At 38.8% G+C, this 27,053-nt stretch overlaps 1 protein-coding gene across 2 annotated transcripts in view; it reads left to right on the top strand.

Moving 5' to 3' along the window:
- SVEP1 (sushi, von Willebrand factor type A, EGF and pentraxin domain containing 1) overlaps positions 1–27,053 on the top strand; it is a 125,280-nt gene that overhangs the window by 43,597 nt on the left and 54,630 nt on the right. For both annotated transcript variants that reach the window (XR_009485025.1, XM_059836427.1), the window contains exons 6-25: positions 1,501–1,680; positions 5,931–6,128; positions 8,529–8,647; positions 9,883–10,012; positions 10,625–10,732; positions 10,955–11,086; positions 12,347–12,541; positions 13,550–13,671; positions 15,283–15,391; positions 17,281–17,469; positions 17,800–18,033; positions 18,541–18,702; positions 19,428–19,589; positions 20,441–20,602; positions 21,158–21,252; positions 22,370–22,466; positions 23,089–23,202; positions 24,066–24,179; positions 25,065–25,266; positions 26,328–26,485. Coding sequence is in view for 1 of the 2 variants with exons in the window: in XM_059836427.1 (XP_059692410.1) it covers positions 1,501–1,680; positions 5,931–6,128; positions 8,529–8,647; positions 9,883–10,012; positions 10,625–10,732; positions 10,955–11,086; positions 12,347–12,541; positions 13,550–13,671; positions 15,283–15,391; positions 17,281–17,469; positions 17,800–18,033; positions 18,541–18,702; positions 19,428–19,589; positions 20,441–20,602; positions 21,158–21,252; positions 22,370–22,466; positions 23,089–23,202; positions 24,066–24,179; positions 25,065–25,266; positions 26,328–26,485 (2,982 nt within the window). In the remaining variant the exon portion in view is untranslated. The remainder of the gene's footprint in view (positions 1–1,500; positions 1,681–5,930; positions 6,129–8,528; positions 8,648–9,882; positions 10,013–10,624; positions 10,733–10,954; positions 11,087–12,346; positions 12,542–13,549; positions 13,672–15,282; positions 15,392–17,280; positions 17,470–17,799; positions 18,034–18,540; positions 18,703–19,427; positions 19,590–20,440; positions 20,603–21,157; positions 21,253–22,369; positions 22,467–23,088; positions 23,203–24,065; positions 24,180–25,064; positions 25,267–26,327; positions 26,486–27,053) is intronic.

The raw sequence follows: 27,053 nt of genomic DNA, 5'->3' as shown, positions 1-27,053 counted from the left end.
GGATGACCAATGCAGAGCAGAGAGGTTGGACTAGAAATGCTCCAGTGGCCCCTTCAAACCATAGCCATTCTGTGATTCTGTGGGTTTAGGGAACTGCAGTCTTGACTATATTTTTGAGCATCACACCATTTGCCCTTATTTGTTTTTATCCCTCTTTTGAGCACACTGGATTGTATCTGCCAACTTCAGCTGAGGTCAGTTTTTAATCAGAGTTTTCTGCTTATGTTGGAAAGCTAGTAGCTGGTTATTGGTGTATCATCATCATCATCATCACATGCTCATGAACAGGCAGTAGGTGTGTATAGCTTAGCTCCTTGAGGAACCCAAAGGCCACATAGTGTGTGTGTAGTTCAGAGTTTTGTCTGGAGGGATCAAGGACACAAATGCTGGAGCATGACCTCCTAGCTGAAAAGGAACCGCGCTGAAAAGGCAATACAAAGGAAATAGGTCCTGCTATAAAGTCTTGGGTTGTGACATTGAAACAAAGAACATAAACCCAGGTCATACCATTGCTGTGTTTTTCTTACTACGATTATTCGTATCTTCTGGGATCAGTCTTAATTACAGAGTAGCTTTGTGCTATATTGGGAGCATCAGGATTCAGTAATAAAACCGTAAGGCAATCTGATGATCACTCTTCACTTCCCTGCCTCCCTTTCTGCATACACATCCTGTGCAGGACTGCATTCTCCTTGAAATCACACCACTTTCAGTGTTTGCAAGATGTCACAGGGGAAAAGCCTCTGTGCTGAGCAGCAGCCAGGACTGTCTCCATGCCTGACCCCTGAAAGGCTCTCTTTTTTATCAGCAACAACCTGATTTGTTCCTTTTCATCTGTCATGGACCTGGTATACAAGCCATATAAACAGCTTGTATTCCTTCCTCTCTCTCTGTCTCTCCTCTAGCAAGCTGAGCATCTTCTTATTTGCTGAGGCCTTCCCACATCTATATTCTGTGAATAGAGTCCAGAGTGCCTGAGAAAATTCCTGAGTACTGGGACACTGTCACCTAACCTGTTCATAAGCTCTTAGCCTGTTCTCTGGTGTGTACTCAGCCCATACCAGCCTGCCAGTTCAAAATCCCCCAAAAGTTCTCAGATGTTGATGGAGACTAGAAACTCCCAAGAGCACACACTTTTTCACAGGATGCCATTTTTCTGCAGCTGCCCTGTTTTGGAGGCCGATAGGCATTACCAGCTCAGGCTGCACACTGTGTACCAGATGCACAGTCTGTTAGTTTGAACTTATGTCAACACTTAGGTGAGCTTGGTGAGGTGTGCCCAACCTCATACATTCTATGTAGGAGGGTTTCAGGAAGAGGAAGGTATCAAGCCTTTGAAAAAAATCTTCTCTCTACTAGCTCTATTCCCCAAATTCATACAAACTACTCTAACTAATGTACAAGACAGTATCTCCCCTACCTCTGAAAAACCGGGCAAAGTAGTGTAACTCCACTGATACTGAATGCTGAGAGTGAACTGGTGTTTTTTCCCCTTTGCAGTTCGAACATGTCCCAGACTTCGGTCTCCTCAGAATGGACACATTAACTGTTCAACAGCTGATATTTCCTACAAGACAGTATGTTTGGTGACCTGCAATGAGGGCTATGAAATTGAAGGAAACAGCAAACTGACCTGCCAGGGAACCTCTCAGTGGGATTCAAAGGAGCCAAAGTGTGTAGGTAGGTACCTGATCTAACTCTGTGTTAGAGTGCAGCCTTTTCTGACAAGTTGTCACAGGTGAGAAATCCTTCATATTTTAATAATTGGTGAAGCTAAGGCATGAATGAGAATTTGTCAGTGGATGTTTTATACACCTCTTAGAAGTTGGGGAAGGGCAAAGGAATTTGTGAATGGAGAAAGTGGACAGATTATCATTTAAATACAGTACTGGTTACTGAAAGGCTATCTTGTTAGTGTCAGACACTATCACACAGTTGCAAGAAAGATAGAAGCAGTAGGTCTAGGGATTAAATATGAACAACCAGCAGTTTGAGTTACCATAATAAAACAAAAGTTGATATGTAGGCAAGGACTAGCTTATGCTAGCCAGGCGCCGTGAGTGCTAATTAAAGGTGCAGCAGTTGTCACTTTTGCTGGACTCACAGCAAGGACAGGAGATTTTACACAAATTAAGAGCCAAGAACCTCTGAGTCAGGATTCAGAGGTCACACCAGCTGTGCAGGGTTGGTAGGAATGTATTGCATTCCAAAATTAAAGGACTGTATATTTCAAAATTATCTGTCTAGGACTAGTAGCAAGTATTGAATTAACTTTGGAGAGGAAGGTGATGAAATACAGTTGAAACACTTCCAAGTATAGACTGAAGGGGGAAAAAAAAAAAAAGGCAAAAGTCTAAAGTCCACCAATACAGAAGTTGATCCAGTGTTGCCTAAGTCAGGGTGAAGTATATGTCACCTGGATCCAGTAGATGTAGTGCCAGTAGGGTGCCTTCACTTGAACCTCTGGCTATTTCTTTACTGTTTTATTGCAGTCTTAAAAATGTGGACTTTGTGAGAGACAAGCATAAATTTCTAACTGTAAGTACATTCTCTGAAATTATGAAAATAATCCCCAAGAAATAATTTAACAAGACAGTTTGCTAAGAGATCCTAATCTTTCTTCTGTTAAAATCAGTGGAAAAACTTCAATTAACTTCAAACGGAAGAGTGCCTGAAATCCAGCTGGGATATTACAATTAGAAGATTAACCATATTCATCAGTTGAATTCATCCTTCCTAGCTTAGCATTTTGATTAATAAAATCCAGCTCTACTCTCTATCAGAAGATTTCTTCACACCATGCAATATTGCCTCCATTCCTGGATTACCCGTGGCAATATCTTATTTTTTGCTGAGTCTGAAAAATTTAGTGAGAAAGTTACCTTTGATTGTCAGAAAGGAAAGAGTGCTAGCTAGGAAGCATCTCTGCTCCTTTTTGTGACTGGTGTTTAGAACAGGCTTGCTGAAATTCTGGTTCAATATACATGTGTGGAGTTTTATTCAGGGAGAGGTGTAAATCAGAACACTGATGTTGTATCCTCCTCTTGAAAGTTGAAGCTATCCTTTGTACCCATTTTCTGAATGATTATCATTGTCATGGAGGTACTGTCTGTTAATTTTTAGTCCAAATAGCTCCTAACTATTATTTACAGTCTGCTTTATTAAAGGTAGTGGAAATCCTGCTGTATTTAGGCATTTGCAGTTGATAATTTATTAATTTCATATCCTTCTGTTAGAAAACTGAAATGGAGTTGTCTTCAATCTTGAAACAGATTTCTTGGACCTCAGGGTATCCTTCTAGCTGGTTTTCTGAATGCTTTTGGGTTTGATTGCTCATCAGTGCAAAGTTTGCCATATTTGCAAGTTAGCTCACTGAGACTGTACCGCAGCCATGTGTAACCAAAGCTGACACTGTGCTATAACATTTCCTGGATTGCTTACAGTCACTTCTGTGAGGTCTATTGTCATGCTTCTCTTTCCAAGAGACTGGAAGGTAATGCAAATTTGGATATTACACAAGTTTAAAATTTTTGTCTTTTTTATTAAAGATATTGTTAGCAATGAGCTACTTCTGAGGAGGCTACGTGTGTTTTATAGATGTCTGACAAACAAGATACCTGCTAAAAAAGGGAAGCTTGGTCGTTTGTCCAGTTTGGGGAGAAAAAAACCAAAACTGGGAAACCTCCATGGTCATGTTCCTGTGTTTCCTACCCACTGGCAAAAGTTTAGTATCAATCACTTTAAAATAAATAAATTTTGCAAGATGCTTTTCTCCTTTTCGAGGTTTGGTGAAGTGAAAATACAAATGACATCCGGGGTGTTGATGCCATCTAGCGTTGAAAGAATTGGTAGTTCATGCTCCCGATTGCAGCCGGCCTGGGTTTTTTTTTTCCTGAAGCAGTCTTGGCAAAGGGATTGAAAGAAAGAGGCATGTTTTCCTTGGTAATTTTCTTATTTGCCAAGTTCCTTTTGATGTTGAGAATTACGATACAGTGTTGTGTTTCATCACAGGTGCTTGCAGGTGAAAGCAGATTCTTGTGTCTCCTTAGAAATACTCCTTTATTAATTCCCTATCAATATGACTAATGTCATGGATGTCGCTCTACCCTTAATGAATTCCAGGCTTTTGGATCAGCTTGATCAAATTCTGGAGTTGAGCACAGATAAAAAATCTAAACAACAGTATTACAGTTGTTTTTCCTGGTAAAAGCCTGTCTTACTTAAAAGAAATTCCCTTTTGCTAGATATACAGATTTTATTCTGATTTTTGTCAGACATTTCAGGGTTGTGCTGTAGTTGGATTTTTCTACTATAGCTGGATGTGTTTCAAGCAAGAGGCCCAGCTGTTTTTGCTTCCCAGAGAGCTGCAACTTTCTCTGCTTTTCATGTTTACATGTTTCAGTTTCTCTACTTGTTCCTAGAGTAATATGCATTTTAATGCTTTTAGCTTCCCTCTACAATTACTGTTTTTAAAATTTGTTATCTTTTTGCTATTTGTCAGTTACCTTTATGTGGTGAGCAGCCAAAACTTAGGGTTTAAGGGTTTTTTCCCTGATGGAGTTGTTCCACCTTGCAGAGCCAGCAGCATCTGCCTGAACTATAAAAATGAGTTAGAAGTGTTTGTGACTTGTGCGTGCTATTGAAATGAAGTGCAGTTGTTAATTGCTTGGGCTTTTAAATCATTTCAGCTTTGAAGGTTTAAATTTCATGAAATGCACAGAATGCTTGGAATCTTTAAATTTTTTTCATGCAAAAAGCCAGTTTTCAGTTACTTCCTATGTGTTTTGGGAAAGGAGAGAAGGGGAATGTGAAGTATTTTGAATGTCAATCACTTTTAATGGTCATTAAACCATTGCTATGAGCTCAGCAGAACTTGCCCTCTGTGTAGGTGAGTTGGGTTGGTTTTTGTGTTCTCTTGGTGTAAAAACCTGTCTGATTTCTACACTGACAAGTTATAAAGAGTTACTGGTCTTCTCATTGGCTCTGAATAAGGGAGCATTTTTCTTGTGTGTTTGCCTATTAACTGTTGTAAGAAACAGTACTGAAAGTAGTGTGCAAACTGCATCCATGAGATTCTCCTTTTTGCCCCTTTGTTAATGTCTCCATATTTGAAAGAAAAACAACATTCCTAAAAACAACAGTGTAAGGATGAAACAAAGCTTTTGTGAACCTGTTTAAGCACATCATGGTTTTTGCTTTGATGCAAACTGTCTTCAGGATTTGTAATGAACCCTATTAATAGAATAGTTCAAAACTTCCCTTAAACCTTTAAGCAGCCATCAACCCTCCCTGATTTTACAGACCTCAGCTGCTTCCTGTGGTCGCCCTGAGTCTTTCCAGCTGTTTTGAGCACAGACAAGACCAAGTCCAATTTAATTTGGTTTGGAATGCAGTAAGCAAAATCATGTGTCATGTCCCTAACCTATAAAGAGTTCATGGCAGAGTATCCTCCTTCTTCTCTCTTTCTTATTTCAAGAAAGAGTATAGAAGATGTAGAAAGCTACAGATACCTCTTCAATTCCCTCTCTCCTGCTATGGTCTAACTTTCATAGAAGCAAGGAAATGCAAAGCAACCATAAAAGAATAAAAGATGAACTAAGAAAAAGAAGAAGAAGAAAAAAAAAAGTATACAGTGAGATATGGTGCATCTACATGAAAATTATCACATTTTGGTTTCAGTGAAGAGCATGAGCAAGAAACAGAAGAACTGATAAACTGGCTGCTGTTTACTTCAGTCATAACTGAAAGCCAAGTAGCAAAGTTTCATCAGGTTGTAATGTTTTGGTGCACTCATACCCCTAAAGACTCTTGAATAGGCCGTGTATTTTGTGTTCCCGCTAATTTTCCACATGCATACTTTATTTGCAGGTTTTTTGAGTGCACACTTTGTGTGTGTCAGTTATAAGTCATGTTCTACTGCTGTCTTGCAGAAAAGCGTTGTCCCATCCTCCAGAAACCAGCAGGTGTGACAGTTCTCCCTCCCAGATGTGGGCTGGAGCCTACCATTCCTGGGACTGTGTGCCAGCTGAGCTGTCCCCAAGGATTCATCCTGTCTGGAGCTAGAGAAGAAATAAGGTGCATTTCATTTGGGAGATGGAGTGCAAACATCCAGGAGGCTCTGTGTAAAGGTAGAGCACAAAATCATGTCTGTGTATACATGAGTGCAGAATTGAAGGGAAGCACACAGCAAATAACTGAGTGAGGACAGGCTTGGAGGGGGGAAAGCACAACTTGCACAGTGTGTAAGAAGTATTGCCTGTACCTTTACAGCTTGCCTGTCAGATTTACTTGTAGTTTGTAATAAAAATGTGGAGTTCAGAGATCCCTTGAGTGTGATCTTGTAGTGCTCATTGTCAGGTTTCTCTCCTGGGCTCCATCTCTCGTTTGTTAGGAAGCTGCCTGAGGTAAATTTGAAATTTCAAAGTAGAAGTAGGTGAAAGCTCATAGCTTAAAGATACTCAAAGTGGAACCCACACCTCTAATAAAATAATAATGGTAATACTATTGCTACTGTTTTAGCACAAGTCTGTGTAGACCCTGTGAAGGCTGTGTAAGGCCTGTCTGAGAGACAGACTATAGAGAAAAGTTCATTTTAGCTGTCTTTGAGTGGCGACAGCTGTTGACATGCCCCAAGCAACAATGCACAAGAGTTAAGGCCAGAATTCCCTAACACCAAGTGTACTGGCTGACCCAGAGTGTAAAGCTGGGCAGGAGCAGGTGGCATGCATTTCCGTGTGGTTCTGCCATATTTACCCACCTCTTCTAGAAGAGCTTTATTTACTGGGTTATTTACTCCCTTACATACAGGCATAACTGATCTGGAAAGGGTCTGGCTTAGGATTGTAGTAGGATAAAAACGAGAGTTTCTCTGGGAATATGCGTTTCACCTCTTTGTGAACTGTTGTGCTCCCAGAATTATTTCTTTCCCCCCAGACTGGGGCCCTTGCCAGCCACTGGGTGCTGGAACGGTACAGAAAGCAGTTGTGCCAGTCATCATGCCAGGACACTGCAGAAACTGAGGCTTTTTTTTTCCTCTGAAGGCCAGGAAGATTTAGTCTCTCTCTTTAAACATAGTGTTTCCCATTTTGTGATGTACCACATTGTTTTTCTGAATCTCTTGTGTAAACCTGGGCCAAACCACAGTTTTTAATATTTGATGGGATCCCAGCACAAGCTGAAGTGTTTAGATCAAGATAAAATAGCATGGCTTGGGTTCAAGCTTTTAGATATTACCAGTGCATAAACCCCTAATGTAGGAGGCACTGAAAAACTCTGAAGCTTATTCTTTTTGAATAAAAATGAACAGTTGTATTTCAATTGCTTTCATTCTTGTTATTGTCTTTCTCTGTTTTGCTGCCAACATATTTGGCCCGTTCAAAAGAGCCATTTTCTTTCTGACTTATTTATTATTACTCTTTTTAGAGAATTTCACTTTCAAGTGGAATTTGCCCCAGCCTGAAGGCTGTGGTCAAGGGAGTGTGAACCATAAGTGGTAGTTATTTATAACAGTGCATTTCTAATGAAATTTTCATTTGAATGAGTTCAAAGGAAGGCAAAATCCCATGTATTTATTGCTTAGCATTCTTAATTATGTAATTTAATTGCCCAAGTTATGTTTTTACTGGAACTATTTCATAATAAAAATATAAGTGATATCAGTTCTGAGTTGTTTTAAAGCCTCTTGGGCTTAGATGAGTTCAGAGCCAAATGTATCCTTGTCTTATGATTCTAGGGATCATTTATCAAGCACTACAGCAATAAAATAACCTGACTGCAAATGTTTTAGGGGGCCCTGTGCCAGGGAACTGAAGAAGTACCTCAAGTTTGTCAGAGACACTTGAGATGTAGATGTTGGTGGTGGTGTTGCCCATATTGTACCCCCAGTCCCTGGAACCATCTGGCGTTGTCACATGTCACAAGACTCCATTTGTCCTACATAATACCTTGTAACAGGAGTTTATTAAGGAACATTTCCTGCAACTGCTGTCTGAATTCTTGACACTGTCACTTTTAAGTCAGTTCCACAGCATGCTCCTGAGAATTTGAGTCACTGTTGTCTTGTTTATAGTAGCTATATCATGTCACAACTACTTTCAGGTTTTTTTAGTCACTGACTATCAGAAACAAGTGTTTTCATCTGTATGTGTCCTGTGTTTGGCCAGGGAAAGGAAAAGCATGGAGAAGGAAGGGACGGGTAATAAAAGAAACAAATTTATTCTTATTTATTACTTGGGGTTTAGTTCTATGTAGAAACCAGAACATCTTTGTAGTCAAGGATAAACAAAAATACAGCAAAAATGAGTCCTTTCCACAGGAGAATTTACTATTCATGTGTGAATGTACTATTTACTATTCATGTGAGAATTTACTATTCATACTATTCATCTAGGAAAGAATTACAAAGGGGTAGAGACAGGAATTTTACAAAATGCTTACATTTCTATTCTAGGTAGTACAAAAAAGAGTGATTATAAGGTTTTACTTCTGCAATACCACATATAAAACCAGATTGTCTTTTTCTGGTTTAGATATTGAAGCGCCTCAGATTCACTGCCCAGACAATATTGAGACTGTGACTCTGGAACATCATAACTCTGCTAATATCAGCTGGCAGGTACCAACAGCTGAGGATAACTCTGGTGAAGAGGCAAGTCAAAATCTGTATCTATTTAACTGGAGGCAATCTGTCTGAATTCAAATAATTTTATGATCCACTAGAATTTCTTTCTTCTGATAAGCAGAAGTAGAAGAAAAACCTCCTAGAAAGTTTGTATCTTGAGAACTCAGCATTTTCTGTCTTGGTTAGAGTTATACAGTCACAGAGCACTGCATGCAGTGTCAGTGCATAAACCTCATATCATTAATTTATGTGGTCAAAAGAAAGAATGTGCTCTTGTTTATAACATGAAGACAGCTGCTTTAAAAATGAGCATTTAGAATGTGAAGAAGTTTAATAAACTCATCTCAGAAGGAAGTAAGCCAGTTCGTTAATCTAAAGGGCTAACAAGTACACACTGTGATAAGTTAAAACTAATTTCAGTTTCCTGGGTGAGAAAGAGAAATCTGATTTTCCTGTGCAGGGTTCAGAAATGTGGCCATTGGCTACTATGCCTGTCAGGGTGTCTGGAAATTGAGTTACCAGGAAAACTTGCTCCAGAGCTGTTTCATAAAGAGCAACATTCCCTACAGGCTCAGGCATGATCAAGTTACAGCAACTGAATGTTTTATCAGGAGTCAGCAGAAGAGCACTGAGTCTGTGTGAGCTTTTAATGCAGGAGGTTTTTTTCACTAGGAAACTGAGCTATCCCAGTAAAAGAGATTTAAATTCAGACTTCATTTTCTGTGGCATAGCTATGATCAGGTACTACAGCTCTGCTGACACAGGGTCACTCACTGAACTGTAGAAGCCAAGTGCCATACTGGAGCATCTGTGGGCTATTGACTCATACAGGTACACGGATTAAAACTGGACATGTAAGTACTGATGGCCCACAGCTGTCCTCCACTCAGGTCTGCTGCCCTTGCAGCTGGAGAACTGTCAGCAGACAAAACAGGTTCTGAGCTGACATAGTGTGCTGTCAGTCCCACTTGACAGACAAGGGTCAGTATGGAATTTTCTTAATGCACAGTGCTGTAATCTGCACCAGGTCAGGGTCAAGATCCTGACTAGGGAAATCCATGTTGCCATAAGGAAGGCAGATTTAAGAAGGGACATAGAGCCCTTTGTTGTAAAGTGTGTCCTCATTACTTTAAGAGGCTATTTGCATTCAGAATGAACAGGCTTGACATTGAAGGATACTGTTCTGTCCACATTTTAAAACATGAATATTATGATCAGTAATCAGCTTTGGCTTTTAAATAATGAGTGTTTTCCTGTAACAGGTCTCAGTTCATGTTACCCCAGCTTTCATACCTCCATTTCTTCTCCCAATTGGTGAAGTTGACATTACTTACACAGCAACTGATAAGTCAGGCAATGAAGCAAGATGCACATTCAATGTCAAGGTTATTGGTAAGTGCTGGTCAAAATCACTGGGAAGGCTGGCTGTCATGGCTGAAGCCTTCTTAGTTGTGCAGAAAGAGACTGTGAGTCAGTGTGGCCTTTATGTGTGCAGTTATAAACCAAGGAATATTGTCATCTCCATAAAGGCTTTGCATATGTGAAGTTACTGCTTGCAGTGTTCCTTTTGGGGTGCATTTTATTCTGCTGTTCTTTCTAACTGTTAAGATTTGTCCTCACACTGGTTTATTAAATGCATTATTGCATTGTCAGTTATTGCCTTCATCATGAATCTCTTTAAATTCTTGAAAGGCTCCAACAAAGTTTACAAAGTTCGCACATATTGCACTGATGCAAGTCATTATTCAAGTGATTCTGTCAGACAGTTGTGTTATTCAGGTGTCCTGCAGGGAGTCCAAGTTTTGCTCTGGAGAAGGCAAACACTACAGAAACCACGAGTTCAGCAGAAGAATTACCCTTACCCATTCACTCAGCATCTTCCAGTTGCAGCAACTTCCAAGTGTGCACCTTTGTTGTTTCTTCCAATATGAAATTAAAGTTGCTGTTCTGAATATGGGAGTAGTTCTGCAAGCTAATGTCATGCCATCCTTTCAAATTCTGCAGATGCAGAACCTCCTGTAGTTGACAGATGCAGATCACCACCACCCATGCAGGCAGCAGAGAATGACTACCCAGCGACCTGGGAAGAACCAGAATTTTCGGACAATTCAGGTGAGATAGTGCTCCCCAAAACATACACAAGACAGTGGAAGGCTAGAGAGCTCCTGTTCACCCTTGATCCCTTGGAGTTTGAGATTTGCTAGGGTTCCTTTTGCTTAGTTATTTTTAAATAATTTGGAAGATTTGCTGCCATTTCCTTTTCCATTTGTCAAGGCTGGGTATGAGCAGCACTTTTCTTTACCGATTCTTTAGGTTTTCCTTTAACTCTTCTAGGTGGTCCACTGACTGTCACTAGGAGTCATGCACCTGGAGATCTCTTCCCCAAAGGAGAGACAACAGTGCAGTACACAGCTGTGGATCCTTCTGGCAACAACAGGACGTGTGAGATCCACATTGTCATCAAAGGTGTGTTGTCTTCAAATTCTGGCCAAGACCTGGCATTGTTTTAACTGGATATCATAAAGGATGCAAGATTGCTCCACCTCCTCATTTAGTTAATCCCATTTTATATTGAGGTAACTTGAAGGCAGTCAAAATATTTGCTAGTACCAGCAAATAAATTGTCTGTGACTGAATCAGCAGTGAATTTCATACTGTAAATTCAAATTACGTATAAAAGCATTGAAATTATGATTCATTAAGCAGTAAAACCTACAGTTTTTGCAATACCATGTAAAATGCATTAACAGGTGTTACCTGAGTCTTGCTTCAAAGCTGTAGTTGAAAGGAGTTTTCTGCCAATTTTTTTTGATTACATGGAAATACTGCAGCAGATAATAAAACACACTTTAGATTTTGGAATATGCCTGTACCTATAGATGTACTACTGTATTTTGTTTATTGCATAGACATCTCCTCCTCACGGTTCACTTTCTCATTAAAAATCAAAAAAATAATTTGGCAGATAAATTATATTAAGAATGAAAAAATCTACTTCATATCTGCTTTCTACTTTCTGTGTCTCAGTTGGACATCTGTATAAAAATATCTGTTAATGAGGAGAGAATTTAAAATCGTGCAGACCGGAATTTTGGTTATAGCTTTTAGGGAAGGTAAGTTGCAAATGAATGTGCTAGTTTCTGGTTTGCTCTAAATCTCAGCAAGAACCAGCCAGTGCTTAGAACTGGCATTGTATCAAGGTCTGTACCATCTCAGTGTTTTTGTGGTTCAGTGTTTGTGGCAGACAAACAGACATTCACAACTTCCTTCACAGCTAGCCTGAAAAATGAATCATAACTGAGGTCATGAGGTTATCCTAAGATGATTCTAATGAATTCATAGGTTGTTTTGAGGATCCAGAATGGATAATGTTTAGTTACGGAATTCAAGATGTAATACAGTTCACTAGAATTCATTGTATAAAGTTTGTGTGAAAAATTAAATTGATGTTTTAAATTATTTTAGTAAATAGGTTTTCATATGTATAACATTTTTTTTAAGTCTTCATGTTTCTGGTTTTCTGATTGCAATAGCAGAATTTGAAAATTATTTAGCAGTAGCCTGATCCTGACCTTATGGATATAGCAAATAATGCTTCCACAAATTTCAACAGAGGCAAGATGAAATCAATAGTAGGTACTTTTGGAAATCCTATCAGTGCTGTTTTCACGAGGATCACTTATTTCACCACGTTAATCAATGTGTAAATCTTTGTATTTTTCATAGGTTCTCCCTGTGATGTTTCCTTTGAGCCTGTGAATGGTGATTTTGTGTGCACATCAGATGAAACAGGAGTTAATTGCACATTGCACTGTGCAGAGGGTTACAGCTTTTCAGAAGGAACAAGTGAAAACTACTATTGCGCATATGATGATGGTCTCTGGAAGCCACCTTATTCTTCAGAGTGGCCTAGCTGCTCTTGTAAGTCTTACTGTTACTAGAATGGATCTGCACCTCATGAAACACTAAATTTCATGAGAAAGCAAATGTAAATATTTTAGAAAATCTGACTTCTATTTATTTATATAAAAAATATACTCTGTCCTCTGCCTCTGAATTGTTAAAAAGATGGTGAAATAATGCTTGGAAGTCTGTAAATATGTTTTTTCAGAAGGTGTCTAAATCACAAAAATAGCAGTGACTTTCATTTCCAGGAGTTACAAAATAGCAAAGCAAACAGGTTAATTGAAACAGTTTGCTAACAAACACTATCAGTGTCTTTTAATTAGGAATACAACAGTCTTTGCAATTTACTGATTGAAATGCACAGTGTGTGCTGTGCTTACATATCCAATTACCACCAGATTAGAAGAATTTATGTGTTCTCTTTGAGAGGGACACATGCAAAACTTCAGTGGAGGAATTTTGCACATTTAGTGACATTTTTATGATAAATGCATTAGAACTGCATTTGAAGACAGTCTTGGTACCATGTTGTATCCACTTCCATCAGAGTCAATTTCTTGGTTTCAGCAACAAAAGATCAGTGTTTCAGCTGAACAAACTAGAGTTATGTTTCAGAGCTGCCAATTCAAAATCCATAACTTCAATACTTCAGAACTTGGCTTAATTTCTGGATAAGAATTTTTGTATTTAGTCTAGCAGCATTAGTAATGAGACTTTGATATTTATTGCATTCCTCTCAGGAGTTAGCATGGAGTTTAGTTGACAGTTCATAGGTTTCTTCCATTAAGAAAAAAGCTGAAGTAGAAAAGTTACCTGGGTTTTAATTTCTTTTAGCTTTTCTAGTAAATTTCATGCCTGCCAAAGTGTCATATTGTTGACTCAGATGTCAGTGATCCATTTGGATTGCTGATTCAAAGACTGTACTTACCTTCTTGTACTTCAGTTTTAGCCTAAATTGTCTTGATTTTAGTTCTGAAACTCTTGCACTGATCAGTAAAAATTTATTTCTCAAACATTTTTCAGTAAATCGTTTTGCAAATCATGGATTCAAATCCTTTGAAATGCTCTACAAAGCAACACGATGTGATGACAACAGTCTTCTAAACAGCTTTACTGATGCATTTCAGAGTGCACTTGGTAAAATGGTAGGTTAGTAAATACTCCTTCCCTTTGCATACTTCTTGAAAAATATTGTTACTTTTTCCAAATAGCTAATTTTTATAGAAGGAAATTGACAGCAGAAGCCTGTAAGTTAAATCTGAGCTTTTTCAGAGGGTAACAAGTTATTTTTAAAAATAAAGATGTTTCACTGGCATTTTAATGTAATTCAGTTTGGTCTCCAATGTGGACTTGTACAGGACAGAATTTATGCAAGTATCTAAGATTTTCAGTAGGCTTCCAGAGAGAGCCTGTGTAGTTTTGAAACCCCCAATGAATTGTCCCCTCAGTGCTGTTTTTGAAAGTTGGATGTGATCGTAAATTAAATGCATTTTATATAGAATATGTATAATATATAACCAAATAGTATGAATTAACACACATATGTACAGATGGATACATTCCACGTTTGGTGTGTACTTCCAGGCACTTAAATCCAGTAGCAGTGATCTGTTCAGGTTTCATGAGTTTCTGAGTTCTCACTCATCATTAAGAACTGCACGATACTGAAATTGAAGAGGCCCTGTCTTTCTTCTCGGCCATGGCTCTTGCTCTCCACCTCAATATCACAATCTCCCCTGTTAATCCACAAATCTCTCCTTATCTGAGAAGTAGAACCAGCAGAATGTTGAGTTCTGATCCCTGAAGTGGATGTCCAGGCCTAGTGCAACATCATTTTTCCAGCAGAGAAAACTGGGCATCTACAGGTGTTTTTGCAGAACACAGCCCATATTCTAATTACAGGTTGTCTACTAAGTAAAAACCATTGTTAGCACATACAGTTAATGGGCAAACTCCTGCAGCTTGGGAACTTATGTCAGTAACACTTGTCAAATGGCTGAAAAGTAAAGTGGCATGTCAGACAATGTCTAACACTTGAACATAAATGTCTTTTACTCTCTTGCCCCGATTCAGGTTTGTTCTTTCCAGTAGAGAAATCTTGACTGGTTTTATTTCTGTTTCTTTCCCTGGTACCACCAGGTTCCAATGCTTGGACCATTCCTATTGGCAAGTAAAAGATAATAAGAAAAAATGGGTGGTAGTGACCTTTCCAAGCATTTACATCTAAATGGAACAGTCTTGAAAAACATTTAGAAAGGCTGTTTTGAATATGCTTATTCCTATTCCCAAGAAGTTAAAGAAGTAAGGTTTGAAAGCTAGAAAAAAGTGACAACATTGTTTTAAACCTGACATAATTATAAGTAACATAGCTGAAAAAAACACAGGTGCTTTATAAATATGAGTTCTCCAGTCCTCTTTGGCAGGGAGAAAAATGCCTGAATTTATTTCTGTGTTCTTAGATTTGGCATGCAAGAGTGATTAATTGTAAGAGTAATGAATTGACATCTTCTCTTAAAAAACAAAGATCTTCTGTAATGAAGAGATTGTACTCATGCAAGTCACTTTCTTATTCCCAAGTTGTATCAATAAAACATGGTCTTCTAGCAGACCTTGCCAGGGTTGTAAGAGACATGAAAGGGGAAATCTAGTGTCACTGACAGAACCAGTACTTTGCATTGTAATTAGAAGTTTATTAAGTCAGGGGAGTGGGCTATGTGGTTTTATGTTTTTAAAGTTATTCTTCTTTATGTTGAAAGGTCCCATCATTCTGTAATGATGTTGATGATATTGACTGCAGACTGGAAGATCAGACACAGAAACACTGCTTGGAATATAATTATGATTACGAAAATGGATTTGCCATCGGTAAGTATTGATTCCATAGGTTCTTAGCCATCCAGGTTTAAAACTGCATGACTCCTGCCACAATGTCTTCAGTGAGATTTTTTTTTTTTTTTAAGTAACTGTGGTACTCATAAGATAATAAGCAATTACATAAAAGGTTTTATAAAAATATTGTGAAACTCTTCAATGTCTTGTATTGATGCTGCCTCCTATATAGTGTGGAGTAGAATTTCCTGGGATGCCTTATGGTGGGGAGGGAAAAGAAGCACATACACACAGAGTCCTAGAAACCTGCTTGGTTAGCCTAGAAAAAAGGAACTTCTTAAAAACATACAGTTTGAAACCAAAATACTGAAAAGCTACAATAAATAGATTTGGAGGTTGTTAAGAAAATGAGGAGCATCTGTGATGCCAGTTCAGATTTTCCACAGACTCCTCACTGTGTGAAGTTTATGAGCTTAAGTTGGCCTATTTGCTGTGAAAATACTTCCTGCATGCACGGGCAGATTTTGCACCATGGCTGTGGCAATAGCAGAGTGAAAGCCATAACCATCCTAGTGGTTGTTCCCACTTTGGTTTATGCCAAAGTAAGTATGTTGTCATTTTCAGTCTGTTTCTGAATGGCTTAGTGTCCATGTTCTACTGTGTTATTCTTGCCCTTTCTGAGTCCCATAGGGGGTGCTGAGAGCAGAAAAGCTGGAAGTGGATAACTTACACTACCTATCTTAGCAGGAGGCATTTTGGCAGATCTGCATCAGAATCTGTCATAGGACTGTGTCTCTTTCATGGGTTTATAGTGCAGTTACTTGGTAGAACTTCCTGCTTATGCTCACCTTTTATAATGCTTCACTCCGAGAGCATTTGCTTGTGTTCAGTCAGGGCAGGTCTGGACAATCAGTCTGCAGTTGTCATCTGGGTAAGAATGAATGCTGATGACAGCTGGAACTAATCTGTAAAGGCATGTGGAAAAAACACTTACAGACATGGAATGTAGTGTCCTATTCTCTTCTGGTTCATGTCAACCTCCCCAAAATAACCTTGTTGCTGTTTTTTCAGGAGTTACTCATAATTTTACACTGTGGAAGCAGGAGAGAACTCTCTTCAAGGCATAAGAGACAGCGGTTTAGAAAATTCGTTGTGCAATACACGATATTAAACTGTGGGGTTAACTTGTCCTAGTTACCAGTGTAAACAAAACATAATATTTGTGATGCTTGCTAACAGATAATTGGCAGATATTTTTTTCTATCTTCGTGTCTTTTAAAAAACAATTGAGATCAATGAATAAACCACATCCCCCTAGATTTAGTAATCATAAAATAGTAGATGATGTACAGAAAATGTTTTGACTGAAATCATGTTAGAATGATGAGGAACATTAGACAAGAGTGAATTTGACACACTGTGTGTAACATGAAATGCTAGAAGAAGAATGCTAGAAGAACAAGAAATGTTAGAAGAAGATGCAATGGAGACATGGCATAGGCTATGCTATCTGTAAGTAGACAAGAAGTGGAATCAAAGACAATATGGAATTGTTGAAGGCATTGCTGGCAGATGAGGGTGCAGGTGAGGGTTCATGCAAGGCAGAGGAAGAGAAAGAATTGCAACATGTGACTTTTATAACTAGTTCTTTAAAGCTTTGACTAATTTCAGCAGACTCGGGACCTCTAGGGTATCAGTAGGAGTAAGATTTTTTCGTAAGTTAAAATGCAGGCACAGTGGCCACTTGTACACAAAGTGTACACATGTCAAAGTCAACACGTCATCTAGATAGATTATATAAATTATATTGGAGTTGTGTACTTAAGAAATAACTAAGGGTGCTTATTTTCCACATGACATTGCTTTTTTTTTTTTTTTTTTTTTTTTTTTTTTTTTTTTTTTTTTTTTTTGTTAATGTCCCACAGGACCTGCTGGCTGGGGAGCAGCAAACCACCTGGATTATTCCTATGGTGATTTTGTTGATGCAGTACAAGGAGAAGACTTATCCAAGCATCTCTCTGCCTCTGTAAAAGCAGCACCTGCTCGGGTCAAAAGGCATAAGCTGAATGTTCCAATGACTGACCAAAAAATCAAGTTAATATTTAACATCACAGGTGAGACAAGTCAAAATACTGAACTTCTCTGCTTCCTGCTTTTTAAAAATTGTGTCTCTAATACGTCCGATAAAACTTATTCAGCTCACAGAAGCCTGGTGAAGATGCAGATGGCAGTTCTCTGGACACATTCATAGCCCCATTTCATGACAGACCTTCTTCTTGAGGGAAGGAAGCTCTCTCATTGTCATGGAGAGCTTTGTGCACGTGGCCTCCTTTTCACTTTCCACTGACAAGCTTTAGTGCTGCACTCTTGATAAGTTCCAGAGTACGCCGGAAGTGCTGACTGCAAAATTTGTGTGTTTTTTGTGTTTGCTGTTTATATTCCAGCTAGCGTGCCACTGCCTGATGAAAGGAATGATACAGTGGAACTGGAAAACCAGAGACGGCTCCTTAAAACTCTGGAAACGATCACAAACAGGCTGAATAGAACTCTCAATAAGGAACCTATGTATTCTTTTCAGTTTGCATCTGAACTCATTGTAGCTGACACCAACTCACTGGAGACCGAGAAAGCCTTTCTTTTCTGCAGGCCTGGTTCTGTGCTGAGAGGGAGAATGTGTGGTAAGCCAGATACTTGTTTCTTATGTGTATTTAAAATCCTTTTGCAAAACAAAGTTTTAGAGGATGTTTGCAGAGGGTTATGATTTGACACAGTCCAGTGCTTGTGGTCTCCCATAACAATAAACTGCAAAAATGCTTTGCACAGTTTGACTTCCAAAGGATGTTTATGTTCCTAACCGAGGCCTGTGGAAAAGGGATGCTTTGTACCCAGGATTCCACTCCTAGGGGGAAATCAGGCATATCCTTGCTTGGCCATACAGAGAAAACAGTGCTTGGTATGCAGTCGTTTAACCCTGTTAGTCCTCTGAGTGATGTGGATATTGGATTCCATTTCTTGTGTATAATTAAGTCTTTGCAGTGTTCCAGAGAGATATCTTCCTACCTGCTGGGGAACAGAGTCACTTTTCATAAAAACTTAGTTTGACTAAATGGGAACTCCAGGGGCAAGAGAGGTATGTATGATTTTTCACTCTGAGGGAGACTTAGGTTTCCAACATTACATTACAGTTAACTGCCCTTTGGGTACCTATTACTCCCTGGAGCATCTTACCTGTGAAAGCTGCTGGACTGGATCCTATCAAGATGAGGAAGGGCAGCTGGAATGCAAAAGTTGTCCATCTGGTAGCTATACTGAGTATCTACACTCTAGAAGCATCTCCGAGTGCAAAGGTAGGGACTTTTGTCTTATTCAGACAGCCACTTCTGAATTCTGGTTGGCATCCTTTTGGACCCGTGGTGGATGTACTGGAATGAAGCTAGCATGTGAAACGAGGAGCAGTCCTAATTGCACCTTAATGCATATGCATAGGGAAATATCTGAGTTTTCATTACTGCTCTACCATGCAGGATGCCCAGGCAGAGGTTATGAGAAGAGTTGGCCTTCAATGCTTTGTTTCATTTCTGTCTTTCATTTCTGTATTTCATTTCTGTGATTGCATTTTTCAGACATTAAGACACTTAAAATAATCCCATTGTCATCCTTGCCAGCCACTTTCCATCCTACCCTACAGTGCTGAGGCATTGAACAGCACAGAACCGCTAGGTGTTCGTGATTTCTTCTGAAAAGGAAATAGCTAGTTTGATTTAATTTTTATTGTCTTTATTGCCATTAGTTTTGTTGATTAAAATGAGTTAACTGAGTTGCAGTAAATCATCTGTGAGGCTGATTGCAGAGAATTCGCTTGTTAATAATTCGTAATTGCGCTATCAGTACCCTGCCACAACTGTCTTTTTTTTTTTGCTCTTTGTACCCATTAAGTCCTTCAGAGTAGAGTATGCTCCAGAAATAAAATTCTTTGTGATGTGTATTGTGATTTTAACATTACTTTCAGAGATCAGGAGCATGTTTCCTGATTGGACATTTCTTAAACTTTCTGAACTCTTTTGCCATATAGCTCAGTGCAAGCAGGGAACTTATTCACCTAATGGCCTTGAGACATGTGAAACTTGTCCACTTGGAACGTATCAGCCATCATTTGGATCCAGGAATTGCATCTCTTGTCCAGAAAATACGTCAACAGTAAAAAGAGGAGCAGTGGATGTCTCAGCTTGTGGAGGTTTGTAACAAAAAGGGTAATGAATTCTTTTTAGACTAAATATTAAAAATGTGTAAATTGTTGTTTAAATATCAGCTAATGTTATCCAATTCATCTACGTGAGACTGAATTCCTGTTCTGGTTAAGTGTAGACCAAGGAACATTTCCCAGCAAAATGATAGGTGATTTCCTATTACCAGTTACCTCCTTCTGATGCTTATATAATGAGGAATAAAATGAGATGTGTGATGGGTACCTAAATGAATATAGAATATTTTTTCTTACAGAAGAGAAAGGGAATTGTCACTATTATTTCTCCTACATTTCCTGTACAAAAATTCTGAGTTTTAACACAATTTGCTCAGTAATTTTTTCAAAGAAGTTCTCCTCAATTATCTTTGGCAAGCTTTGCCAGAAGAATTCCCAGGCAAATAGTCTGTAAGGATTCAAGGTGCAAAAAAGTCTTGTCTTTGTCCTTTCTCCTTCTTGAAGGGGAAGAAAACCAACAACAACTAAAACAAACAAACAAAAAAAGACAAATTAAAAAAAGCAACCAAACAATAACCAAAGAAAAGATGTGAGAGATAAAAGGGGAGTTCCATTTAAAAGCTGTCTCCAGAGCTGCAAAAGTAGTAAAATTAAATACTTCCCACATGTTGCCATAATCCTTTGAGAACAAGATGGCATCTCACAGAAGATTTTAAATTACCATTTCCTAGAGTTGTGAATTCCTGGCAGATTTCATCTTGTTCCTTTTAATTCTAAGAAGACACTATGACAGGAGAAGAGAAAGTGATAATAAAGAGGTGAAGGGGAGTAATGTGCATGTGCAAGAGATCAGGTCGCTCAAAAAGGTTTCCTTCCTCTTGCAGTACCGTGTCTTGCTGGCGAGTTCTCTCGTACAGGTTTGACACCTTGCTACCCTTGTCCCAGAGACTACTATCAACCAGACCCGGGGAAGTCCTACTGCTTGTCTTGTCCCTTTTATGGAACAACAACCATTATTGGTGCCAGATCCATCACCGATTGTTCAAGTAAGCCAAATCATCTCTGCTGCATAAAGTGAATAAGGGGAACATCTAGAAGATAGCCAGAAGTAGTCTTAACAGAAAACATCCCACTTACTCTCTGGACAAATGTAGGACTTTTTGATTTCATGCAGTAAAGTTCTCAGCTGGTTCTGCCTACCGGTGTTGCTTCTGGCTTTAAGACTAACTCTGATGCACACCAAGGCTCAATAAGCAGAGTGTATATATGCAGTGTGTGTGTACATTGCCATGTGCACTATACAAATATGCCATAGAGAGAAATATATGTGTAAATATACACTAATATGTATATGCATGCCTGTAACTGTATATAAAAAGATACGAGATATTTTTATGTGTACACTCATGTATGTGTTTTAGAAATGTTTGTCCTTACATATTTATGTAATGGGTACTGTAAAGTTTCTTTTTATTCCCACAAATTCACTTTTTCTAGCATATCTTTAGGCACGTTACTAACATGCAGTTATGATGCCCTCATGGAATAGGGACCTTGTTACACAGTGTTATTAACAGTGCTTTCATATCTTTACTCTTTAGGTTTTGGCTCTACTTTTTCGGCAGCTGAGGAAAGTGTAGTGATGGTACCAGCCTTCCCAGAAAATATCAGCAAGCAGTACAAAGTCAGCAGCCAGGTAAGAACAAGTGTTATTTTCCAGTGCTATCTCAAATGAAAGAAAAAGCACTTCATGCAGCAGTAAACAATAAGACCTTTTTGACTGTAATTCTTTTGCTGACTTTATTTCCTGAAGAGTTGAAAGCAATGGTTAAGAGGGAAACACTCAAACTCTCTTTGTAGTCATAGAAGCACTTTCATTGAACAGAGGAAGTGATATCAGCTGTTGGCAATCCTAAATTCTGGTTTTGAAGCCTTCACCTGATGTATTAAATACTTATTGCATTTGTCAAAGAAAAGTAACCTACATGAAAGAGGTTCAGACAATTTAGAAAAAGTATATTGACTCTGTTCAGTCATCTGAGGACTTCCATATGCTGAGTTCCAGAAAATGCTACCAGACGTCTAAGTCTCAGATGTAGAATCTTGAGTTTATGTGTTGTAAGACAGATACACTTGAGAGGAGGCAAGCAGAGCTCCCTTCTCTTGTGAGTACCCTCTCTGAAATACAAGTGAAACTAGTCTGGTGACAATGTTTGCTGGAGATGCCTCCTTGCCCCCACCCTCTCACCTCTAGTCTGTAACTCTTGACAAGACCGCTTTGGTTGAATTGGAATTTGGAATTGTGTAAAAAGGAGCAAAGTTGATTTGTGACAAACTTGGCCTGAACCATTATATAACACAGGGATAGGAGACAAATTGATCTCCTATGGTTTTACTTGATCATTTACTTAAGGGCTTTGCTGTATTCAGGTTTGCAAGGATAGGAGTGAAATTCCCTGCCAGGCCACCTGATGGCCAGTGGCAGGAAGTGATAGCTGATGTAGAGGGATGCAAAGTGGAGAACTTGCATATAAATGTAGTTTAATATAAACTGTGAATCATAGCTCAGACAGTTTTGAGGAGATTTTGTTAAGTAAAATGTAATTTTAAAATAATACTCAGAATTGCGGTGTTTTTCAGTAAGAAAAAAACCACAAATGGTTAGCATGCTGGGAAGACAGAGGAGGAGCTAGAAGCTAAAGCTGGTGACTTTTTTATCCCATCTTTCCAAAGTGACTAGTGGGATATAGGGTTTAAAACTTGAGTATGGTGTGCCAGCTTTGCTGGAAGTGTATCTTTTGTGCCTTTGGCAGGTCTTTCATGAGTGTTTTCTGGAACCGTGCCACAATAATGGGACATGCAAGCAATTGGGAAGTGGATATATTTGTATATGCCCACTTGGATATACAGGTAAAAAACCGGGAAGCAGGTGAAGTAGCTACTACTTTATGATGCCCTTAAAATGAGGAAGTTTTGAGGAGCAGAGCATTTCAGTATAGCCTAACTAATTGGAATATTCATCACATGTTTAGAATATATAAAAAATAGATACTTCATGTCCTTGCTGAATTATGTTCTGTTTTGCAGAAAAGGTTTTGAATGGGATTTCTTTTAATGGAATTGGTGGATGTGAAAATCCTATCACTTGGCAATATTTATGATTAACAAAAGCTAGAAATTTGCAGTCTTGACAGCTAGTTCCACATGGACGAAGCCTGTACTTGTCTTCAGTGTTAGCAACCCAGTTGCTTCAAATCAAAGAGATGTCTTATAATTCAGCTGTTATCAAGAAGTTACTTTTGATTGCCGCTCTCTGAAGCTGATCAGTCTGTTGCCCAATGTGCATCACACCTTTCTAACATTTTTCTCAGGTCTGTGTTAAAGCTCAACCTAATGAAAAGATAATAAACCTGAATGTCTGTAATGTAGGCAGTTAGTCATGATTTCCTACATTAGGTAGTCATGGCATCCGTTTTTCTGAAGAATTTTAAATTTTGTCTTCCAATTCTAAGTCCTTTATTTTGCATTCTAGGCTTGAAATGTGAAACACAAGTTGATGAGTGTAAATCATCTCCTTGTCAAAACAACGGAATATGCAAAGATGGCATTGGGACCTTTGTTTGCCATTGTCAACCAGGCTATTCAGGTAATTTGTTTCACTTCATAGCTTTTCTTCAGACAGGCTTGATTTCTGTGCCAAGTAAGTAACACAAAGCACAAGTGCTGTGTCATTCCACATCCAATTATAACAGGAAAACAATATGATCTACAGGTTAGAGTAAGGTTCTACTGTATGTGAATAGGTTTTGAAATAAAAGGGCAATCATCCAAGGACAGGGTGTGGGAGCGTGTGTGTCTGTGTGTGTGCATGTTTCTTTCTCCTTTGTGACATTTCTGGTCTGAAAAGAGGAATAAGGTTTAGGGAATTTGTAAATACTAATGAAAAAAGTGCTTGGGAGACTAGACACAGCATTTATGCATTTGCTTTAGTGCAGCCTTAGGAATAAGTAGTGGACTTTTGATTATATTTTTTCTTAGTATTTTTAACTGTCACCAGCATGCAGGTTGAAGGTATTGAAATTTGCAGGGAAACTAACCCAGTCGAATAGCTGGCCAAAACAGAACCTGATTTCCAAATATGGAAATAAACTACTGAGGAGATGATTTTGTGTGATCAAAAAAAAGGAGTTGTGTTTTCCATTAGAAATGGTTTCCCTCACCGTTCATGTCTATGACTGTACATTTATCAACATCAGCATTAGCTGGATGGGTTTTTTAACGTTACAAAGACACACAGTGGACTTTGCATTTTGATCCCAACATCTAAATAACACAGATTGTCTTTGGAGCTGTTTCAGTAGTTCAGTCAATCCCGCAATTTTGTCACCCGCTCTCGGTAACCTTTGTCATGCTCGCGGTACGGTGTTCTTCTGTTGTCCACATCCAGTCACTGCAGCATACAGTTGTAACTGTGTCTTGATCATGCCTTGTAATCCTTGGTGTTCAAAGGTCTCTTGTGCGAGGAAGACATAAATGAATGTAGCTCCAGTCCGTGTTTGAATGGGGCCCACTGTGTTGATGGCAAGAATGGTTACCACTGCACATGTGCAAAAGGGTTCACAGGTACACCTTGTTCTCTTTAAGTCAGCTTTTACTCTTTCTGACCAAAAAATGTGTACTCCTTCCCTACCCTAAGTATTTCCATCCCACTGCTTTAAAGCAATATATATAATATATTACATGTTGATATGAAGGTAAGTTATGGATGTTCCTTAGGTCCATCTAATCTCTCAGACTCTCTGTAGTGTAAACGTGACTTCAGAAGGATTTACTAAGTGCTAGATCTTCAATTACTAATTTTGCCATGAACTTGCTGTGTGATGTTAAGGAATGAATAATAGCATTCTAATGGGTTCAAATTGTTGGTTTTAATTTTATTTAAAAATAAAAATATTTTAACAGTAGATAAAATGGTCTGTATTAAAACTACTCCCCAATCCCATAGTCTGCTTTCACAGATTACTCTAACAAATACATGTATCTGTTGATTATCATGTTGCCAAAAAGCTTCACTATAAAATCACGTGCAGTTTCAGTGCTTGTGACATAAGGCCTCTTTCACATCATAAATCACAGAGTCACGTGTTTCTGGCTTTTACATCTCTCCTTAGAGTTAGGGTTTCAGCCAAATGTCTTTTATACTAGGTTTTCATTAGTTGCTCAGAATAGTTTCTGAGGTGATTTCCTGGTTCAACCCAAATTAGTCACATTTGAATTTGACAGTGTGCTACATGTTATTTCTGTAACTGTTAAGATGATTCCCATAATTCTTCTGTGTTTACTTAACCTCTGTTAGCTGAGTAAATTCCAAACCTGCATGGCTACTCTGATGTTTGCTTTTTCTCAGAAGATCAGCTCCATCCTTTAAAAAACAGAGATGGGTTAATAATCTCTTTCTTAAATTGATTCAGTCTAGAGCTGTTACTTTGTTGGACTTTTTTCCCTCAGGTGATCACTGTGAAAGGGAGATGAATGAATGCCTTTCCAACCCATGCCATAATAGGGCTGTTTGTGAAGATCGAGTTGGAAGTTTCTCCTGCAAATGTCTCCCAGGTTTTACTGGTGTCTTGTGTGAAAGAAACATTGATGAGTGTCTCAGCAGACCCTGTAGGAACGGAGCTACATGCAGAGATGGTATCAACAGCTTCAGGTGAAAAACAGATGATTGATGTAATATAATGTGGAAAGTCAGACATGTTGAGGTGCCTCAGCCTTCTCAGATTTCAGCAAGCATATTTTGGCAGCCTGATCCAAAATAAGTGGTCCCTTTATGAAGAAGGAGATCTTAAAAGACAAGAAAATATAGTGTCTTGTGAAAAAGACACTATATAAAAAGACAAGAAAATAGTGTCTTGACTCTTAAAAATTCCAAGGAAAACAGCAAAGAAAATATGCAGAGTTTCAAATGTAAGCATGGTAGGACTGCATGGTTTTAATATTGATCTTCCAAAAGATGTCCATTTTTCCAAACTTCAGGGGCTTATCTTGCTTTCCACTGGAATAATACATGATGACCAATTATGTACCTGGTTATACTACACATGTGTAGCTTGGAAATACAGGGATAGCTGTACATATTGATCCTATAGAGGTTAAAATACAAACCCCACTGGAAACTTCCAGCTATTTAATTTTATGTTTTGGGGTATCTGGACTCAGCTCAGAAGCTACAAATGCCATCAGAAGTGTCCTATCCTAGATCACTGTATAGGTAGATGGGCCAGCTGTTAATGTTTTTGTTTAGTTCAGTTTTTCCCTCCCAAAAGCCCCAGGAGTTTTGGTGCCTTTCAAGCACCTTGGTTTTCCAAGTATCAAAGGTTTTGGTGTCTTTATACTGGCTTGGTTTTCCCTGTATATAAGAGTGACTCTCTGAAAAGTTGAATACCTCTCATCATTAATTCTGTGTGTGTAGGAGGTATGTTTTACTCATGGAAGTGCAATGCTTGTGTCTCCCAATTTCATATAAAGAAATGCAGGCTGTTTAAATATTGTATTGTCCCTGTCTAGAAGTGTTATTATGCAGCCAATAGAGTGCAATCATGCTTAAGAGGAATGAACAAAATAAAATTCCATTATTTCTGTAGTATATAATCTGTTGAATTTTTTTAGTATTGTATTATATACCATTCTCATTGGCAGATCTGGCCGCATAGCCAGAATTCTCTGTTATGACGGCTGTCACCTTTGAAGTGTGCTTCTCTTCCTCCCTAGGTGTCTGTGTGTGACAGGGTACACAGGACAGAACTGTGAAGTGAACATCAATGACTGTGCCTCCAGTCCCTGCTTAAACCAAGCCACCTGTGTGGATGCCTTGAACTCGTACGTTTGTAAATGTCCCCCTGGCTTTACAGGCAGCAGGTGTGAAACAGGTACACAGGACTAAGTCTCAGAAAAAGGTGGCTTGGCTAAGTCTCTGTGCAAGATTTTCACTGGCTGGGCTGATTTCATACAGCTTCCCCAGAAAGTAGCTAGGATGGTGGGACTGTGAGAGGATGAGTGAAGCCTGTGTGACTGCAGCATTAATAAGTGTAATTGCAGACAAGTAACAGCATGTGTCTGAGTAATTTCTCTTTTCTAAGGCATGGTTCTAGCTTTTTAATACTCTATAGGTGTATTGAATTCAATTTGGATTTGCTCTGTGTGTGTGACTTAAGTAGATCTTTCTGTTTCTTGTATTTTGTGAAGGGCTTTGTATCATACGGTCAGAGATTAGTAAGGGGTAGTCTTAGCTTCAGAAGTCCTAAAGGCATCAAGTTCCCTACAGGCAAAAGAGTATCAAGTTTGCTATGGACAGGTGGCATGAGTCACACCCATAGCACAACTTCCTGGGGGATACTGCAGACCACCAGGCTCAAATTCCTCTCCCTGAAAATTATAAAAGTAGCCAGTGAATCTTTAAACAGAAGCCATGTTGATTTCACAAAGATGGTAGAAGAC

This window comes from Haemorhous mexicanus, chromosome Z (assembly GCF_027477595.1).
Source record: "Haemorhous mexicanus isolate bHaeMex1 chromosome Z, bHaeMex1.pri, whole genome shotgun sequence".
Taxonomy (NCBI): Eukaryota; Metazoa; Chordata; class Aves; order Passeriformes; family Fringillidae; genus Haemorhous; species Haemorhous mexicanus.
Note: the sequence above shows the minus strand (reverse complement) of the source record. Positions and strands in the feature narration are given on the sequence as shown.